The sequence below is a fragment of the Bidens hawaiensis genome, unplaced genomic scaffold, assembly GCF_021521415.1.
Source record: "Bidens hawaiensis isolate Kalapana, Puna unplaced genomic scaffold, B.hawaiensis_p1.1 tig00000888_1, whole genome shotgun sequence".
In the NCBI taxonomy this organism is placed as follows: Eukaryota; Viridiplantae; Streptophyta; class Magnoliopsida; order Asterales; family Asteraceae; genus Bidens; species Bidens hawaiensis.
The window spans coordinates 5013530-5035711 of NW_027491051.1; the positions used below are offsets into that span (position 1 = coordinate 5013530).

Consider the following 22182-nt stretch of genomic DNA (forward strand, 5'->3'; position numbering starts at 1 on the left):
TCCAACAATTCCAAGTACTTAAGAAACTAATTAAAATCAGTTTGTAAACTATTTTTAAAAAATTATACAAGTCTTGATAGCTAAAAACACACTTGTGTGTCTTAAGCGAGTAAAAATCGGAATGGTTCGGTTTCCATCTCACAATATGTTCCTTGATGGTTCCCATATGCCTAAAATATCATAGATATTGTATAATAATTTATAAATGAAAAATATTTAAGTTTTACAACTAAAAAGTTAGCAACAAGTCTTTTAAGCAAAAGTTTCGGTTTGGTTCAGTTTCCATCTCCCAACGAGTTCATAGATGGATTCCACATGCTTAATATCAAAGAACTTGTAAAAATGATTTTTGAAACTCAAATCTAACATTAAACATGTTTAAACAACTATTTTAACAAAACTAGTAACCAAAAGCTCGGTTTCTGGTTTGGACTATTTACGGTTAAACCGAGGTTAGTCTATACAAACCCACACCATGGAACTTCATAAATATATTATCATCGTACTCAGTATATCCCACCAATAGCAATGCTATGGTAGGGTCTGAGGAGGGTAAGATGTAGACAGCCTTACCTCTATCCCATAGGGATAGAGAGGCTGCTTCCGGTGAGACCCCCGGCTCGAATGGAACTTCATAAATATGAAAAATAAACTAAAAAGAGTAGAAGTTAGTCATGGTTAGTATGTGCAAACAAGTTATGTGTGTGTGTGTGTATTAAGAACATGAAGTCCTCCATGAAGCCTTGTCTTACGAGGTCCGAAACTTAACCAACTGGAGTCGGAGAAGTAACTACCAAAGGAAACAAGGGGTGTGTATTATATATATATATGTTGTACCACCATATTCAAGTAATAAGAATTAGTTAGAACAAGGTTAGATTTTAGTTTGACCTTAAGTAGTCAAAATAGCAAAATGTTGAAGATGAATACTTGGATTTGAGAGAGATTTTAGAGAAGATGAACAACCAAAGTGGTGTATGGAGCCTTGCTTTTATAATGGTAAGAGTATGGTTCATACAAATAGGGTAAAGGTGCATGTGATGGTTGAAATGGTCAAACAAGTTTTTGGTAAATGACAATAATAGTCCCCAAAGTTTGGTTTAAGTCACTTTTAAGGAGTTTTAAGGACCAAAAAGGATGTTTTCAAGACCCAACAAGTGTAAAACAATATTGTAACATAAAATCCATCATTTTGATTATATCATAAGCTTTGGTTTACAAAATGGGTCGGTTTACATGATAAACGAATACAAACGAGACCTAAAATTGACGAATGTCACATATAAAGTTATTTTGACTTCGCCTGATAAAAAAGTTTCCATTCAGATTTTAAAGAAGGCGGTTTCCGATTTATGTATAATTTGCTATCACGATTAAACAAGTGCCAAGAACAATCTCTTTCTAGAGTTGGTTTGTTCCTCCGATGTCTTTTTCTTTTTCATGGACAACTATATGTTGCGTTATATATCCAGAGTAACCAACAGACGTGGTCTTAAACATGTGATATTGGATGATGATGATGATGATAATACTTGTGACAAAACAACAAATATTGTATTTAAAACGATTTTCTCAAATTTGTAAATTTGAGATTATATACTTCTTAGAGCATTCACAATTCATCCATCAAATTATGTGAGTGAAGTTTTTATAATATAGGGAGTGGTTTAGGGTGTTGTGAGTTAAAGAGATAGAAAATGTTGTGATTTTTTTGTATATTTGAAAAGTTTTTATATCACCCAATAATTTTTTTTAATATTTTTTGAAATTGATTGTGAGTAGAGCAGAAAGAAAAAATAATGATAAATGTAGAGACATATATTATTTAATTGAACATTAGAGAGAAATAACAATGATTTTTAATGTAATTTTATATTTGAAGATAGGGGAGATTATTAATTGTTAGTATTATATATTTCATTTCTTTTTAGTATTATCTTTGCCCCATCCCCCCCCCCTCCAAAAAAAAATAACGAACCTTATTTGTTTTATCATTTGACAAATCCCGTGTAATACACATGTTCAAAAGCTAGTGTATCAATATAATTATAATAACTTATGTGAAATACTTAAGTTTAAATATATTATAAAGTCATAATTACATAAATAGTCCTTAATGTTTATCTAAAGTAACCATATTGGGTTGAGTAATAAGGTTTAAAAGTCACATGCATGTGTACTAAGGTTTTAATTATGTAACAATATTAAGTTGTGACATTCGTCAAATTCGGGTCTCGATTTTATTTGTTTTTGTATTCGTTTAACATGTAACCCGACCCGTTTTGTAAACCGAAACTTATGATATAATCAAAATGATGGTTTTTATGTTACAATATTGTTTTACACTTGTTGGGTCTTGAAAACATCCTTTACGGGCCTTAAATCGCGTTAAAATCACTTAAAACAAACTTCGGGGACCTTCTTATGGTCGCGTGGCGCGAGCCACTGCAGACAGAAATGTTCCCTTGTCTCCTTGTTTGGTTTATCGTCCAACGAATCCGAGTTTTGACCACCGAATCACTTGTTTAGCCCAATTTAGCTCATCCTGTAAATACAAGGCCCTCCCTAACATTAATCCCTGCTCATAAACTCTTTCCTCACTCAAATTCAAAGACTTTACAAGGTTATTTTCATGTTTATGTCGGGTTTGACTTCCAAAGTCAAACTGTTGAAGTTTTACATTTTTGTTTGTTTATATTAGTCTAAATTAATACTTGAATCATATGGCACAACATATATATAATACACACCCCTTGTTACCTTTGGCGGTTACTTATCCGACCCCGGTCGGTTAAGTTTTGGGCTTCGTAAGGCAAGGCTTCATGTAGGACTTTCGTGGTCATTGATATATATACACTTATATAACTTGTTTGCACATAATAATCATGTTTAACTTCTGCTCATTTTAGTTTGTTAGTCATATTACAAGTTCCATGGTTAAGGGTTCTAAGAGTCTATGCTTCGTTTAACCGTAAATAGCTCTAGATCGTAAATCAAACTTTTGTTTAAAAGCTTTATTGTTGACTTTTTTGGTTGTCAAACTTAAGTATTTTCATGTGTACATTATTATACAAGTTCTTTGATATTTAGGCATGTGGAAACCATCTATGAACTTGTTGTGAGATGGAAACCGAACCAAACTGAACTAAACCAATTTTCACTCGCTTAAGACACAAGTGTGTTTTTAGCTATCAAGACTTGTATATTTATTTAAAAATACTTTACAAACTGATTTTAAATATTTTATTAAAGTACTTGGAATGTTGAAACCAACTTGATCTTTTAACAAAGTTTGGACCGACAAAACCGAACACTCGCTTAACGTGCGTTGTTAGTTCTAAAACAATAGAACTGCATACTTGGTTAAGTGTTAATATATTTTTATAAGTTATCTCATAACATTTAATATTATGGAAAGTTAACTTTGGGTTTGACCAATTATCAAGACCCGAACCAACAACCCGAACACTCATTAAAGACCTGTTTTAGTATCTTTATTCCAAAAGGACTTGCATTCTTGCATTTTTACCCACCTTATTACTTAACATAGGTTAAGTAAATGCTAAGTTTAGATGCTTTAACCTGGTCTCGAGCTAACTTACATTTTTAATGAGTTATTATTATAGTTTCTTAAATAGTTACATTTTAAACCTTTAACTTTAATTGTTTACATTACTTAACATTTATTTTATCCTAAAGACTTCCAAAACAACTTTCCTAACACAAGACTTCTTTTATTTTAGGCTTCGTTCGTTAAACCCCGACATACCGGTTAAACTTCAAGTCAACCATCTTTCAAATTTATTACTTGAACGTGAGTACTTTCATACCCCGTTTTCCATCTTTCGTTTTGGGAGTGATATTGCATCTTATTCAAACTAAATGCTTTATACTTGAGTCGTAAACCACAAACCTTTTTTGTATAATTAACTTAAATAAATGCTCGATTTGGTGTACTATGCTTACATGCGTATATGCTTATGTGTTTACCACTTTTGGAGGGTGATTCATAAATCCGTGAACTATATGGTATTCTCTTATAGCACGGTGTCGTTAATGTATTCTTTTTAACGACCTCAAGAAATCCGAATCTATTTGGTATTCTCTTATAGACGGTGCCACTAATGTATTCTTATTAGCGACCTCATTTTATCCAAATTATTGCTATTATTTATTGTTTCGTATACAAGTTGTGGACATTTTCTTATTATATATATACTTGTTCAAAACTATGAATTGCTCACCAACCTTTGTGTTGATAAACTTTATTTTATGCAATGTTATAGGTTTGACTTTTGGTTGACTCGAGACTTGAAGAAAACGTCACAAATACCTTTAGGATATTAGCAAAATGAACAATATATTTTTTTGCTATTATTTGTGATGATTATTGTATGAACAAGTATGTTATGTGACATTTTGATGTTGTGAAATTAAATGAGTTATTAAATATTGTAAATTAAATAGTGTCATGCGCTTATGGGCAATCCGTCGTATCCCGGCATGTTCCGCCGCCTTTGGTCGGGGTGTGACATAAGTACTAACTTCAAATATGTTAAATGTTAACAGAAATGATGGGCATGTGTAAAAAAAACTGAGGGCATCATTGTCATTGCACATTCTCACTCAAATTGTCATAATAATCAGAACGACTGATATGTCGTGAAACTCAAATGCGAACGCATTATTATAAAGTAAGAATAGTTTTTATCCATTTGTATTCTAAATATAGTACTTTTTTGTATTGTATGTTATATTGATTGCGAATAACGTACTGGTATTGTGACGAACATACCCAATACTGACCGAACAACACTATAACATCATTGTTATTTTCGAAAACGGTATCAATATTCGTTTGTATAGTTTTTATCAATTTAAAACATATTTTTATGGGGTCCATATATACATCAGACAAATTATATTTGATGAAATCTTTGAGAATAAACACTTTTCTAAATTACTATTTATACAAGGTATTTTTATTGCAAAATGAAAACCCCAAAATAAATTTTATTTAAAAATGGTTTTTAATAGAAAACAAACATATGTTTAATACAATTGTTCTAACTTTTAAAACTGAAACGCCATTGTTTTAACTCTTATGACATCCTTTCATTTTGTAATTTTGAAACAGAATGCCATCACATGTAAATTTGAAACAGAATGCCATCACACAATGTATGGAATTATATGGCAATTCATGTTTTGATTAGTATTGCAATTTGGGTAAGAATGTGTAATGATAGTAATGCCCTTATCTTTTTTGCCCATGCCTAACATTTCTGTTAACATTTAACGAAGTTAAAGTTAATACCTAACATTAGGGATGAGCAAATTCGGTACCGATACCGAAATCGCTAATAAAGTTTTGATTTTCGGGATCAATACGATACCGGTATTTTCCCGAATTTTACCTTCAATACCAGTATCGGTACCGAACCGAATATTTCAGTACCAGTACCAAGAATTAGTGATTTTCGGGATCGGTATTTCGGTACCGATACCGGTTGGTACCGAGCTCATCCTACCTAACATTATTATAAAATTAAAACATTCTCATACATATAACTTTTAAACCTTAGTATCCAATCCTGTTACTTTAGTGAAACACTAGATTAGTACCCGTGTTACACACGGTGGAACATATTTAAAATCATAATATATATGTAACATCATATAAATTTAATTAAATATAATTGTTGTACTTGTAAACAAATGATAATTTTACATGAATTATAAGATATTATAACTTATTGAATCATATATAAAAACATACAAAGAATAACAAAGATAATAAAAGTTAAATTATTTTATAACTTATACCATTAGTACAATAATAAGCAAAAAAAGGAAATTAGTCTCCAAATCAATAAAACAATTTTACAATGTCGATTTAACAAAACTACTATCTCAATGTTGATTCAAAATATGAACTCTCTGTAAGACATTTATTACACACCAATAACCGTAATGTTTATTGCTCTAAAATAGTACCAGTGTTTAATTACACATCAATTTAAAACATTTATAACACATCAATGTTAAAATGTGTTAAAAGATGAACAATATTTAAGACATTTTTTTATAAGTATATTATAAAATTATGTTACAAAACAAATTGTTATGACAATCAAAAATCTAAATTTAGTTTTTCATAATACAATAATTAATTGATCTTTAAAATGAAGTCTTAATCAATATATAATAACATATTAAGTTTCATTCAGGTGTAGTTCACATATAGTTGATTCCTAATATATATCATTCATGAAATATAAAAAAGATTTCTCATTCAATTCTTTATAACTATTTTGTAGAAAATTGTGTTAAATAATCATTGAATACATATAATAATAATCTTATATTGTTTTAATAGATTGTGCTCTTTAGCTTTATGTTTATTTCAATATGTACCCATTTAATCTGTTTCCTTTGTAGCTATATTTTTTTTACCCATTTAGAGATAATGTAATTTGAAATGGTTGATGACTATTTATGAAATTTGAAATAAATGATCAACTGTGTATTGTAAGTCTCTTAGACTTGCTTGGTTGCTGCAAATTTAAATTATTTCTAACAAATGTCAGATTGGAAAAAATATATATATATAGTTAGTAAATTTTCATCTTAAAAAAATCCACTTTTGAACTAAAGAGTGGCCCGTGTAATACATGAGCGAGAATTATAGAAAACGTAAAATATACATATTTGTTCTGAATTTAAATGAATTGTAAATGTTATATTTTATAAGAACGGATTAGTTTAGATGAATTATGAGGAATTACATCATGAATATTAATTATACGGTAAATGCATTATTTGAAATTAAATTATTATTAAATATTATTATTAAAATTATAATAACGTACACATTTACCAAAATTAGAGTCAACTCATATTAATAAAAATATTCAAGTTGTTAACCTATTAAAATTCGGTTTCTGAAAGTTTAGTCAAAGTCCAACTGTTATAACCTATTTTTGTAAATTTAATATAAGTGGTAAAAATCGTATTTTAAAATGGTTTAAATAAATAGTTTTTATTATTCTCATTTAGGAATAAATATATATTAAGGGATTTATTTGAAATTGACATTAAATTCATAATAACTTAAAATATATAGAAATGGTTATTAAAACTAAAATTTTTAATTAAGGCATGAACAGTGAAAAAAATATGAAATGGATTTATCATAATAGATAATATTAAAAAAAATGGTTGAAAAAAATTAGTCAAAATAGGAACGTGAATTATTATTGTCTATATATAAATATTATTTATAACTATTTAATATAAAGGGTAAAATTCAGTTAAATCGTTACTTTATTTAAATTCATTTTTTTAACAAATGCTGAAAGTCAAACTGTATAATATATTTTTTAAATTTCATATAATAGTAAAAATCGGATTTTTATATTCAGTTATATATATATATATATATATATATATATTGCTTTTGAAATTTAGGAATAAATATATTAATAAGTTTAGTTGAAGGTGATATTAAAATCATAATAACTTTAAATATTTAGAAATGTTTATTAAAAAAAACCTTTTTAATTAAGGAATGAATTTTGATAAATTATTAAATGGTTTATAATTATGGATTGGTTTATAATTATGGATAGTATTACACTTAAAAGTTTATCAGCCTCAATTATGAAATGGTTAAATTCATTAATGTTCGGTTTTGCATAACTGGTGAATATCAAACTATATTATTTTATTCAATATTTTACTTATTTATGTAAAATATAATATAAATAGAAATGATAACAAACTTTTACTTATATATAAATAGAATAACTGATGCTGAAACCTTAATCTGTTTCGTGAATTCTTTTATGAAGTAGTACTTTAGAAATATTTAGAAGTAAATTTGAATTTGTAATAGTATGAACGCTAACTTGTAATTCTATAAGATACATATAAATAATAACAGCCTTGTAACGTATAATTTTTTTAGATAATAAATTTGTAATTGCAAATCAAGGTAATATTTTTAGGAAAATTTTCAAATACCAAATTAACACTCTTCAATCTCGTTTAATTTTAAATTTTCGAATACCAAATTAAGATATTCACGTTGACTATCAAGTAATTAATTTCAAATAATTCAAATTAACTTTAAAATCGGGTTGTTTATAAATTATGGAAAGTCAAAGTATATAAAATGTGTTAATGGGACTCGACAAGTGAAACCTTTCGTTAATATTAATATTAATATTTTTTAAGTAATTTTTGATATATTTATTATTATCTAAATTTATGATAAAAATTTTCAAATTAACTTATACCAAAAATAAATATAAGAATAATAGTTTTTAAATTATTTTAGTCAACATATACCAAAAATATATGGATACTTAGTTTTTGAATTAAATTTAATATTTTCAAACAACTTACCATAATTCGACTAAATATTTACATATTTACTTATTTTCAAACGACTTATCTAAATTTACTTATTTACTTTAATAATAACGTTTTAAAATTAATATTTGAAGTAACGGTATAACATTTGTAACAAAAAATTTGCACCACGAAGTATGATTATATACCAAAAAAATTATTGTTATAATAAAAATAATTAATTAATATTAACGTTAAGTATAAAGTAATCAACTTGTAATTGGTAATTTGTATCACGAAGTATGATTATATACCAAAAAATTTATTGTTATTATAAAAATAATTAATTAATATTCACTTTGACTATAAAGTAATGAATTTGTAATTTGTACCAAAAAGTATGGTTATATACCAAAAATATATGGATTACCTTAATTCAAACGAATTTAAATTTATTATTCAAAATATATGGATTACCTTAATTACCAAGAAGTAATTAATTTAATGTATTTAAATTTAATATTCAAACAAATTACCTTAATTCTTATAATGAGTTACATATTTCCTTATTTGATTATTCTTTAATATTAACGTTTAAACTTTAATATTTGAACTAACAATATAACATTTTAGTTAATTTATTGTTATTATAAAAATAATTAATTAATATTCACGTTGACTATAAAATAATTAATTTGTAATAATTCAAATATACTTTAAAATCGGTTTGTTTATAAATTAAGGCAAGTCAAAGAATATAAAATGTTTTAATGGGACAATTAAATTACAATATTTATGTTAATGAAGTTATTTAAAACAATAAGGAAAGTCAAACAAAATAAATGATATTAATGAGATAATTTATATAACATTTGAACTAACAATAAAACATTTTAACTAATTTATTGTTATTATAAAAATAATTAATTAATATTCACGTTGACTATAAAATAATTAATTTGAAATAATTCAAATTAACTTTAAAATCGGTTTGTTTATAAATTAAGAAAAGTCAAAGAATATAAAATGTTTTAATGGGGTAATTAAATTACAATATTTATGTTAATGAAGTTATTTAAAACAATAAGGAAAGTCAAACAAAATAAATGGTATTAATGAGATAATTCATATCGAATAGATTACAACATGCCGGAAAAAAAATATAGATCAAACTTATCTCGGATCTCTGATATTCAATGGTATTTTATTTTTTGTAAATACAATAAGATGAATATACATGAATATTAACAAATTAACAAAATAAAATATACATCAACATTAAAATTAAAATCTATACATACTATAAACTCATAATCATTCCGTGAAATTAAATTATATGAGTCGGCAATCCTGAAATAATAAAAAAGAATATTAATACTGATATTATGGATTATTTTAATTATAACTAATAACAGGAAAATTTTAAAGGTGTTAACGGAAAAACGAAATTTAAAGATGTTACCGGAAAAAAGATTGTATAAGCTGTGACACTCACCGGAAAATGTTACCTGAAATAATAAAAAAGAATATTAATATTGATATACGGAAAATGTTACCGAAAAAACTTACCGGAAATACTTACCGGAAAAACGTAACAATGGAATATAAGATTTTGATTAACAAACTAAAATGATATCCTCAGCAAATTAAACGGATAAATAACCTGAAATAATGTAAAATAACCATTGTTATAGGTATAAAACATAGCCGGAAAAAATTTAACGGAAAATCTTGCCGGAAATACTTATCGGAAAAACGTAAAACATCCACATATCACCTTCATGGCTTTTTATGATTACAACCTAAACTGATTTTAATAAAATTAGTTAACAATGAGAATAAACATAAAAAAGTTAGCAGAAACAATAACCGGAAAAAAAGGTTGCCGGAACAAATAGATAAACAGTAGGAAGTTTATTATAAAATACACACTTACCGGAAAATTGATATAAATGTTGAATGATATTCGCCGGAATATATTAATAGGTGAAAGAGAGGAAATGTGGAATATGGTAAAAAATTAAGAAATGTTATGGTTTAAATATAGGTTAGTGAGTTGAATGGATATCCAAGACCCGCGAGAAAATAAGCTTAAATGGGTTAATGGTTTAAATATTGTTTAATTGCTGAGTTGGCATGCTTAAGAAAGGAAATGGGTGACATGGAGTTGAGGTGGCATCCTATGTGGACACCCTAGAATGGTGGCATGTGAAAAATGCTCCTTGCTTTAATAGTATGTATAGATTATGAACTAGCTGCATAATTGTGTCTATATTAAATTATTAGCTTGTAACTTAAAATTAATTTCAATCATATATGATCTCAAAATATCTTTTTTTATACTTTTTTGGTTTCTCTTTCGTTTGCTTTTACAAGCACGACGAAAATGAAAAACTTTACATCCGTCACAACACATAAGTATAATCTAGCGAGTCTGTATTACATTTACGAGTATACACCCACTTAGAATTTAATATTTTTTCTTTCTGCATGTGTTGTATTAGATAGAGGTGGGCAAAAATCCAGGTTCCTGATTCCGATTCCTCAAAAAAATCGTACCCAACCCGGCCCGAAACCCAATAAAAACCTAGAAATTCCTATCAACCAGTTCCTACCTGGCCCCGATTATTAAGTTTTGTTGATCATACCCAAAAGCTAGTTTGTATCCGGTTCCGATTTGTGAAAATGGAATTGAGTCTCATATTATGGGCGTAAGTGAGAACATTTTGGGCTTAAATCTTGAATGCAATAATAATAAATAAGGCCAACCATTAAAGAAGCAAGCAAGCAAGCACACCGTCGTCCTCTTTCACTGTGAAGGCAGGCATGAGGTAAAGAAGCATTTCCCCCTTTTGAATTATCAAATTAGTAATTGCTTAGGGTTTTCATTTCATGTTAATCACTTTATCAATTGATGATATGTGAAGTGATCGTTCTGCTAACTTTAATTTCAATATGATTCCATTTTAATTGCTGTTGATTTCACTGTAAATTCGGCCGAGATATGAATTTACGTCATATAATAACTAAACGAGCTTTATATGAGGTTCGTTCGGGCTTTTGATTGATCTGATCTCTTGTAGCTCCTGTTTAAATCTTCATATGCCTACTTTTTTTTCTTTCTTGTTCAAATGTTTAAATCGATAATTTGTTGTTTTTGTAGGTTGATTGCAACAAGAAGACTTGCTTCTAACATCTTTGTACCACGACTTGCTACAAGAGCGTTTGGCACCGATGCGCCATCACAGTTAAATGATGTTCCATCCGGAAGCCATTTCAACAATGTAATGTTTTTGTTTTTAGTATTCCGTTGGTTATCATTGAATTTAGCCAATATAGTCAACTTGTCTTTTTTAACAGCCTGAAGGTGATGAAGGTTTTACGAACAACGTTCCTCAACATGATATTGCAATTGTTGGTGGTGGGATGGTTGGAATGGCTCTTGCTTGTTCACTAGGTATATATATATGCTTTTGAATCCTTAATTTTAATAAATTTGTGAAGCTTTGTTATTCATGCATGTTTTCTCTTTTTGCTGTCTGGTTGCAGCAAGCATGCCATTGACAAAACATTTGTCTATTGCCATTATTGACAGCAATCCCGCTTTGTCAAACGGGCCCACTATCAAGAAAGATGATCCACCTGATCCAAGGGTCAGTACAGTCACACCTGCAACCATTTTTCTATTTAAAGGTATTAAGTTCAAGTCTTGTCAAATTCGGTTTTATGCTAATCATAATAATGTTTAAATGCCAAGTATTAAGTGGACGCCTATGGTGTTACATAAAGGCATTGAATATAGTGGTTACAAACATGAGCGGAACATGTTCGTTTAACTTTAACAGAACAAACAATTGAACACATGCAATCAAACGATAAGACAAGCAGGGTTTTCTTGTTCCTTTTCACTCATTAAAAAAATGAACATGATCTTGTTTGTTTATGTTCGTTCTGTAGTAGTATAAATGAACAGTTCACGAACATAGACAAATGAATATGACTAAGCATAGATGAACAGACATAAACGAGCTAGCACCAAATAAAAATAAATATGAAAAAATGTGTTGGGCCTAAGCAATTAATAAAACTTGACTAAATTTCAGTTGGTGATATTTTAATTTCACAAAACTATACTATATTGTAATGGGCCTAATAAATTTATAGGAATATATTAACCAACATAAAGAGCGAACGTTCACGAACATAAATGAACGAATGAGACATGTGCTCATGTTCGTTTGTTTAACTAAATGAACAAAAAGTTTTGTTCATGTTCGTTCTTCTATTATATAAACAAACATAAATGAACTTCCCATGAACGGTTCATTTACAGGCCTACTAAATACATATTCTGGCCGCTATAGAGTAAAATATGAGAAATGTTTTACCATTTTGTCTGTTAAAATTAGTTGGAATGCCAAATTCTGTAGGTGTTGGTGCTTGGGAATATGTAGAACAACATAGACATGCTTATTTTGACAAAATGCAGGTAATATTTTTACTTAAATAATATATTTATCTTGGGTTTGTATAAAGACCATGCTGGGGTTGAAAAACTTATGATTATCTGCTTATTAGGTATGGGATTACACTGGTTTCGGTTACACGAGGTACAATGCAAAAGACGCAGATAAAGATGTTCTAGGGTAACTAATTATTTGTTACACTTTTCTGTATTTGTTTTACCAATATCTGATTTATCTTTTTTCTGGATTGCAATTTAGTTGTGTTGTGGAGAATAAGGTGCTTCATAAATCTTTACTGTCATGTTTACAGGTTAGTAAATTGTGTGTCAAGCATACCTTCTGTTGTTCCTTTTTAGCTAGTAATATTCTATTTATATTTCCATTAGACACGAAGAGGTAAAAATAACTATTTTACACATGGGCTTTCAAACTGAACAGAACAAAGATTTCAACAATACAATCTATCCTACAAGATTGTCATCACTTTCACTTCCGACTCGTTCATCAGTTTCTTCGGCAACGTCGTCAAAAACTCATGCAAATTTAGCAAAGCTGGATCTGAGTGATGGCACAAACCTGTATGCTAAACTGGTGGTATGTTATAATGCCTTAAATAATTTTTTTGTATTATTATTAATAGTTAAACAAAAAGAGTAGGATTGTAAGTGAAATGAACGTTCAGTGTACCGTTTGGCATGGAGTCTGTTTATTTATAAACGAACGAACAAACATGAACAAACTCTTTTGTTCATTTAGTTAAACGGACGAACATGAACACGTCTTGTTTGTTCATTTACGTTCATGAACGTGCGCTCATTTACGTTCGTTTAGGTTATTTTTTACATGTGTTTAAGGTTGTTCGTTTGCATTTTAATCTAAATATTTTACGTCCATTACAATATAGTCTAGTTTTAATACTTTTTAACCCCAACACGTTGCTGTTCACATTTAGTTTTAATTGGGTTTAACTCAATTATTTTGTCCATCTTGTTCAGTTACATTCTTTCGTTTGCATTCTTTAACAATTTTGTTTATACTATTAATGAACGAACATAAATGAACACAAACAAGTTTGGTCTTTTAACGAACAAAAACACTTTGTTTGTTTAATTATTTTTGTTCAATCATCTGTTCTTAAAGTTAAACGAACGAACATGAACAGGCTCCATTCGTGTTCGTTCGGTTCGTTTACAAGTTTAAAAATGACACCTTTTTAGGTTGGGGCAGATGGTTCCAAATCCCGGGTTAGAGAGTTAGCAGGAATCAAAACCACCGGTTGGAACTACTCACAGAGTGCAGTCATCTGCACCGTTGAACACCCGACCGAAAACTTATGTGCATGGCAACGATTCCTACCAGCTGGACCGGTTGCACTTTTACCAATTGGTGGAAACTTTAGCAACATTGTGTGGACCATGTCTCCAAAATATGCGTCAAATCACAAGATAATGAACGAGGTGGATTTTGTGAAAGCCATAAACCACGCTCTTGATTCAGGATATGGTCCTCGGCCTGAGTCACGGGTCTTTGGTGATGTCATTTCTTCGTTTTTTAGACCTGATGTGACATCATCAGCTCACGAACGGTTCGAACCGCCACCAAAAGTGGTGAGGTTAGTTTCGGATAGGATGGCGTTCCCACTCTCGTTGATGCATGCAAATCAGTATGTGTCGAAACGTGTGGTGTTAATCGGTGACGCGGCTCACACGGTTCATCCGTTGGCGGGTCAAGGAGTCAACATGGGGTATGGTGACGTGTCTTCACTTTCAAATGTTATTGCTGATGGTGTTGCGGTCGGATCTGATATCGGTGAGGTAAGTAAATATAAGCGTGGGCGGGTTAAGTAACGGGTTCAAAATGGGTAATTTTGGTATAGGTCGGATTGTCTGACCAGCAAACACATTTTTTTTTGGCAATTTTTTGTGAAAATCATAAACGGGTGTAAACAAGACGGGCTGAGCCGAGCCCGAGCTCATCGAAACACATTTGGTTCTGTTATCGATTAAACCAGTTATTATTCAGTTTATTCGATTGAATTTGGCTCGGCTATCCGAATACGCAAGATTTGTGGAACCGATAGCTGAACTAAAATCTATATTCACAACTCGGATACAGTTGGGAACTGAACTGAGAACCGAATTCAGAATTCCGTTCGGTTTTTTCCAGTTACGGATACGGTTCCTTTTTCGGGTTCTTTTGGTTTGCGGTACTTTGCACACCCCTACTCAGTAGTTTTTCAAACTTGAGCCCGGCTCGCGCTCAACTTCAACTTGTTTATTATTTATTTGTTTATTTATACATTTTTATAATTATGTATGTATATAATATACATATTTATATACTAGTATTTTAAATTTTATATATAAAAATAATGTTGGGTGTTTAATTCCTGCCATCATAATATATAATGATAATAATAATAATAATAATGTAAATATATATTTAATACATTAAGTAATCTTATATAAATGATAGGCTCGTTTGGAGGCTAGCCAAGCTCGTTATGTGACGCCCAGGCTTGAATTTGTTTATTAAATAAGCTCCAATATAATCGTGGGCTTGAGCTTGAGCTCACTTAAGTTTGGCTGGATTGGACCTTTAAGCGAGCCGATATTGACTAACCAGCTTGGCTCGTTTACAGTTTTGCAAATAATGTGTGCAGGTAACTTTGCTGAAGAAATATGAAGCAGATAGGAAAACAGCAAATATAGCAATGATGGCTGTTCTAGATGGTTTCCAGAAAGCATATTCGGTTGATTTTGGACCAATCAATATATTACGAGCAGCTGCGTTTAATGGTGCAAATGTTTTCGGGCCGTTGAAGAAGAATATCATCTCTTATGCATCAGGAGAACGTAGGCTGCCGTTTTTGGCGTAAATTAAGTAGGTTTTTTTTATTGGAATAAATGTATCACATATTACGAAAATTTATGGTCCTTTTGTGTTAAAAAGAGTATTTTGCAAATATATGTAGTGCTGGTTCAAAGTATTTTATGGCCTAACAATGTGTAACAAAGCTTCCAGTCTTAAGGGGTATAGCACCTGTACCGTTAAAACAATAATTATTTATAGTATATCAAACTAAGAAAACATATTAGTTTTTGTAAATACCTATATTTTTAGATGGAAATTTCTTGTGTAACTTGGATGCCCGTTGTGATTTGCACAGATCTTGTATGCTCCCTAACTTGAAAAATTACATGCGTGCTCTCCGATATTTTAAGCAGGTAATGCTCGTGACCATTTGACTGGATGGTGTTAGTTTTACCAAATGTGCATGAATTGTCTTATGGTCACTGGATGGTGTTAGTTTTACCAAATGTGCATGAATTGTCTTTTTTGCTCTTGTTAATAAAAATAAGTGGGTCACATTTATAATAAAAATAAAAATCAATTACCTAAGTTGGTTTTCTGGCAAGAGCAGTTTGCCGCCAATTTGAATGTATACCTCTAAATCTATTGTGAATTTGTGGTTCTAGGTTTATGGGCAAGAATGAGATCAATTAAAAAAAATCTAATTCTTGAGTATTGATTTGTGAGGGTCATTGTAAACGGGTAATAAGAAGTTCAGCAGAATCTAATTTCCATTCCGATGATATCGATATCAGTTCTGTGTGTGTGTGAGCAGCCGATGGTGGTGATCGACGGTGATAATGATGTTGGTCATCGGGAGAGGGAGACGGAATATAGGGGGCTGTGAACAGTGGAGGAAGTGGTGGTCGAGTGAGGTGGTGACTGGTGAGGGGCTGGTTATTCTTTTAATATGTACTAGAATAGTACCCGTGTTATACACGGGTTGAAAATAGATAAATAACAAAATCAATATAGACAACCATAAAATTTTATAAATAACCATATTATTAATATTAGGATGGCCTAAACAAAATATTATAGAGTAACATTGTCAAATAAAAAGTTAATAGTTTCACAAATTTGTCTATATTAGCAAAGTTATGAAAATATTTAAATAATATTATCCCAGTATGAACTTAAAAAATTTCCGTCCAAAAACAAAAGCATTTTGCTATATAACCTGAAAAACAAAATAAACCATACAACCTGATTAATCAAGTATTAAACTAAAATGTTAATGTATTTCATAATGAGTTTATGTTAACATTAATATCTAGAAGATTATGTAAAATTAAAAACAAAATGTGTGAATGTAATAATTACCATATAAATATAGACAATCATAAAATTTCACAAGAAAACATTTAAAAAAACATAATATTTTAACATAACTTTTAACCACAATCTTAAAAATTCATATGCTTTTAAAAAAAATGCAACAAACTGGTCGTCAAAATCATAATATTTTTCATTGTCATATTAAACAAACACACATAATAAACATAACTTAGTAACCAAACTATTGATCACTCATATTGTCTTAATACAAGCTTAAACTAAGACAAACTAAATATACACATAAAAAGGAGAGACAAAAAACTAAATAAACGATTATAGAAATTTATTGTATATTTTTGAAGTTTCTAGTTATGAACTAAACTAATAACTTAAATAAAAAACACAAAGTAAACAATGAAAGTAAAAAATTTAGAGTAATCAACTACATAACTAAATTATTGGTGTTACCTTAAATTTTATCTTTAGATTCTAAAGAGTTTGAAAGATCATCAAAATTTGACTCATAGTTCTCATACTCTAACAACCATTTTACCTTCTCACTAACTTCATTTTCCAACTTCAAATGTTCCCTCTCTTTTATAACATTAGCAAGCTTCAAGTGATCCAAATCTCTTAAAAGAAACAGATCATTGGATTCCAATATTGATTTAGGATAGTACCCGTGTTACACACGGTAGAACATATTTAAAAACATAATATATATGTAACATCATATAAATTTAATGAAAATGCAAATGTTGAACTTATAAATAAATGATACTTTTACATGAATTATAAGACATCATAATCCGAACGACCCACAGTTTTTAGAATCAATAGGTCTTCAAATCGTTCATTTGAAAATATTTGAATCAAATACAAAAACATACAAAGACTAACAAAGATAAATGAAAAGTTAAAATATTTTATAACTTATATCATTAGTACAATAATGAGCTAACAAAGAAATTAGTCTCCAAATCAATAAAACAATTCTACAATGTCGATTCAACAAAACTTTTATCTCAATGTTGATTCAAAAAATGAACTCTATCTAAGACATTTATTACACATCAATAACTGTAATATTTATTACTCTAAGATAGTACCCGTGTTTATTATTGGTCAGTTTAAATCATTTATTACAAACCATGTTTGAATTAAATATTAACATTTTGAAAAACATTTATCACTAACTTCATTTTCCAAATTCAAATGTTCGTTTTTTTTTTATTTATAAAATTAGCAAGCTTCAAGTTATCCAAATCTCTTAAAAGAAACAAATCATTGGATTCCAATATTAATTTAGGATAGTACCCGTGTTACACACGGTGAAACATATTTAAAAACATAATATATATGTAACATCATATAAATTTAATGAAATGCAAATGTTGTACTTATAAATAAATGATACTTTTACATGAATTATAAGACATCATAACTTATTTGAATCAAATACAAAAACATACAAAGACTAACAAAGATAATTGAAAAGCTAAAATATTTTATAACTTATATCATTAGTATAATAATAAGCAAACAAAGGAAATTAGTCTCCAAATCAATAAAACAATTGTACAATGTTGATTCAACAAAACTTTTATCTCAATGTTGATTCAAAAGATGAACTATATCTAAGACATTTATTACACATCAATAAGTGTAATATTTATTACTCTAAGATAATACTCGTGTTTATTTGCACATCAATTTAAAACATTTATTACAAACTATGTTTGAATTAAATATTACCATCTTGAAAAATTTATAGTTAGTAACCTACCATCTTGAAAAAAAATTAACAAACCATGTTTGAATTAAAATGTCTAACTTTTAATTTTAAAATGTCATATTTTGACTTCAAAATGTCAACATAAGATATATGCATTTTTTAAAATCCAAAATGCGTTCATTGTTTTTTCTTTTGCTTGAAGCAAACTTAACACAATTAATACAAATTAATTATTTGATTTTGGTCAAAACATAATTAAATTCTAGTTTATTATTATTGATAAATACACAAATATATGTATAAACATGCATAAATTATGCTTCACTTAAAGACCATTAAAAAATTTATGGTTACTATTTTCAACATTATTAGTAACTCTTAATAACATAATAATGGATTGTAAGAGAATATTTAATTAAAAACGTTACAATACTCAAAATAAATGTAAGTCAATTTTTATATGGACATAATTTGCGAGTGCAAATCTTAAATTTAAAAGTACTTAAATCATGTTGATATTTTTCTAGAAAGTTATATTTACTATGTAAATGTTATTTAAAATTTAAAACGATTAAATATGAATGATCAAATACGATTTAATGTGAATTGTCAAATACTTAAATCGGTCGGAAATTTATTTAATTAATAACTTATTCATTCGGTTTTTTAACAAATAAAGAAAGTCAAACCATATAAATTGTAATAATGAATTAATTAAGTTTTTATTTCGGTCATACCATATTAAAGAATGAGTTTATAAAAATGGAAAGAATTAAAAACATAAAAAATGTTGTTCATTCGGTTTGTAATACTATGAACGCTAAGTTGATATTTTATAACAAAAATAAAAATAATAACATAGTTGTAAAGTATAATTTTAATATCTAAATTTAACATAATTTGAATTATAAATTTTTGTAATTATTAAGATACGGTTATAGTAAATATAAGGGAGGGAGGGGTGGTTCATTTCTCATCACACACCACCACTAATGGTGGTGTGCCACATGACCAACCCCAAATCCATCACATGTGATGGATTTTACAAGGATGGTGGTGTGGTGTGGTGTGGTGTGATGGTTTTTTGTTTTGGCTCTCCCAACGGACAAATTCTTGGAAAGACACCCTCCTCAAGCGTGATGACCATCACGCAAAGCTCCTCCATCAAGCTTGACAACGCAGTGGCTGCTGTGTTGATAAACCCATCACGCGTGATGGGTGCTCCATCACGCGGTGCCCTGGGTGCTCTAATATTGGAAAAACAGTTGGATATACAAAAATATCGGTGTAAATGTTAATAGTCCGTGTAAATGTTTCCGTGTAAATAGGAAACCTATTAAAATGTCGGTGTAAATAGTAATATTCCGTGTAAATGTTTCCATGTAAAACAATTGATACATAGAGTTTATATATAAAAGGAAACCTGTTAATATTCCGTGTAAATGTTAGTCAAACAATTATTATGGACATTAATTAGAAATTCAAATATAAATCATATACCAAAAATGTATAGAAATACCATATACAAATTCAAGACCTTGAATTACTTATTTATGTAAATTAGTAAACTTATTATTATATATAGATTATGGACCATTAATTTAGAGAACTTATTATTATATAAATTATGGATAATTAATTTCAAATTAAGTATTTATGATATACCAAAACTATATACATTTACGGTAAACTGATATTAACTTTGACTTGGGTGAAATGATTTTAAATTAATTTATAATTCGTAGAGATTTAAATTTTTATATAAAAGGAAATACAATAATTATATTATAGATTTTCCTCAACAAAGTATTATATATATGTAAATGTTATTTTATAATTACCATTGATATGGTCAAATAGTAAATGAGGAAATAAATGAAGTTAGGAAATACTTAAGAGGAAAGTCAATGTATATACAATGTGAATTCGGTTATTTAAACTAATTAGGAAACTCAAACTAAATAATTCGAATTAATGGAATACTTAATTGTGTCATTTATTAATGGAATACAAATTAGGTATACATTAATATTTACTTTTAACTAAAATTTATGAAATTGAAATTGAAATACATGAATATTCAAAAAAGTAAATCTATACATGATATTTTATTTTATAAACAGAATAAGATGAATATACATAAATATAAACAAAATAAAATATACATTAACATTAAAATTAAAATAAATACATATTATAAACTCATAATCATTCCGTGAAATTATTTTATATGAGTCGGCAATTACCTGAAATAATAAAAACTAATATTAATATTGATATTATGGATTATTTAATTATAACTAATAACCGAAAAATTTTAAAGGTGTTAACGGAAAAACGAAATTTAAAGATGTTACCGGGAAAAAGATTGTATAAGCCATGACACTCACCCGAAATTATAAACTAAAATATTAATGTTGATATTATGCAACAATTATTATAGGAAAAACACATATATGGAAAATGTTACCGAAAAAACTTACCGGAAAAACGTAACAATGGAATATAAGATTTTGATTAACAAACTAAAATGAAATCTTCAGCAAATAAATCAGGTAAATAGCCTGAAATAATGTAAAGCAGCCATTGTTATAGATATAGAATATAGTCGGAAAAAACTTAACGGGAAATCTTACCGGAAATACTTAACGGAAAAACTTAAAACGTCCACATATCACCTTCATGCCCTTTATGATTTACAACCTAAACTGATTTTAATAAAATCAGTTAACAATGTTAGAAGAAACAATAACCGGAAAAAATAATAAGGTTGTCGGAAATAAATAGATAAACAATCGGAAATTTATTATAAAATACAAACTTACCGGAAAATTGATACAAATCTTGAATGATAATCGCCGGAATATATTAATAGGTGAAAGAGAGAAAAAGTTTAATAGGGTAAAAATTAAGAAATGTTATGATTTAAATATAGATTAGTGGATGAGTTGGCATGATTAAGAAAGGTAATGGGTGACATGACAATGAGGTGGTGATGATGTGGATGGCCTAGAATGGTGACAAGTGGAAATTGTTGTTTGCTTTAATAGTATGTACAGATGTTTTACAAGGTCAACACATATTAATGTTTATTTGTTTTTAAATGGAGGGTATAATAGTAATTGTTGTTTTGGACAAAAATCTGCTAAGAATAATGTATCCAAATCTGTTATGTGAGGTTTAGTGCTAAATGTTAACAGCGATTATATGAACGAAATAGAGATGAACACAAGGATTTGATCACGAGGGAAAAAACCCTTAATTACGATAATCTTCCTTCGGTCAAAACTTAACAAGGCAATCCTTGGTCGAATCACTTCGGTCAAGGATCAACAAGGTAACCTTTGGTCGGATAGTACGTGATTATAGTAATCTCCGGCACAAAAAACCCCCGACGATGAAAACTATCACCGTCAAGTATATTGATATGAAAAGTGAGGATACAAGGTTGAAGATTATGATCAGTGATACAATATTTTCTAGGTGTGTGTGTGT

General features: G+C 28.7%; 1 protein-coding gene across 2 annotated transcripts; it reads left to right on the plus strand.

Annotated features, from left to right (window-relative positions):
- Positions 1-11003: 11003 nt before the first annotated feature.
- LOC143544648 (uncharacterized) lies at positions 11004-15780 on the plus strand. 2 transcript variants are annotated; one of them, XM_077036710.1, is made up of 10 exons: positions 11004-11186; positions 11519-11639; positions 11716-11812; positions 11905-12048; positions 12786-12844; positions 12934-13001; positions 13080-13131; positions 13260-13415; positions 14039-14635; positions 15484-15780. In XM_077036710.1, exons 1-10 carry the CDS (start codon positions 11182-11184, stop codon positions 15697-15699), a joined length of 1515 nt encoding a protein of 504 aa, XP_076892825.1. In that variant the 5' UTR covers positions 11004-11181; the 3' UTR covers positions 15700-15780. The 2 variants fall into 2 exon arrangements, with proteins under 2 accessions (XP_076892825.1, XP_076892821.1); XM_077036706.1 differs by lacking the exon at positions 11004-11186 and having other exon boundaries at positions 11465-11639.
- Positions 15781-22182: the final 6402 nt, after the last annotated feature.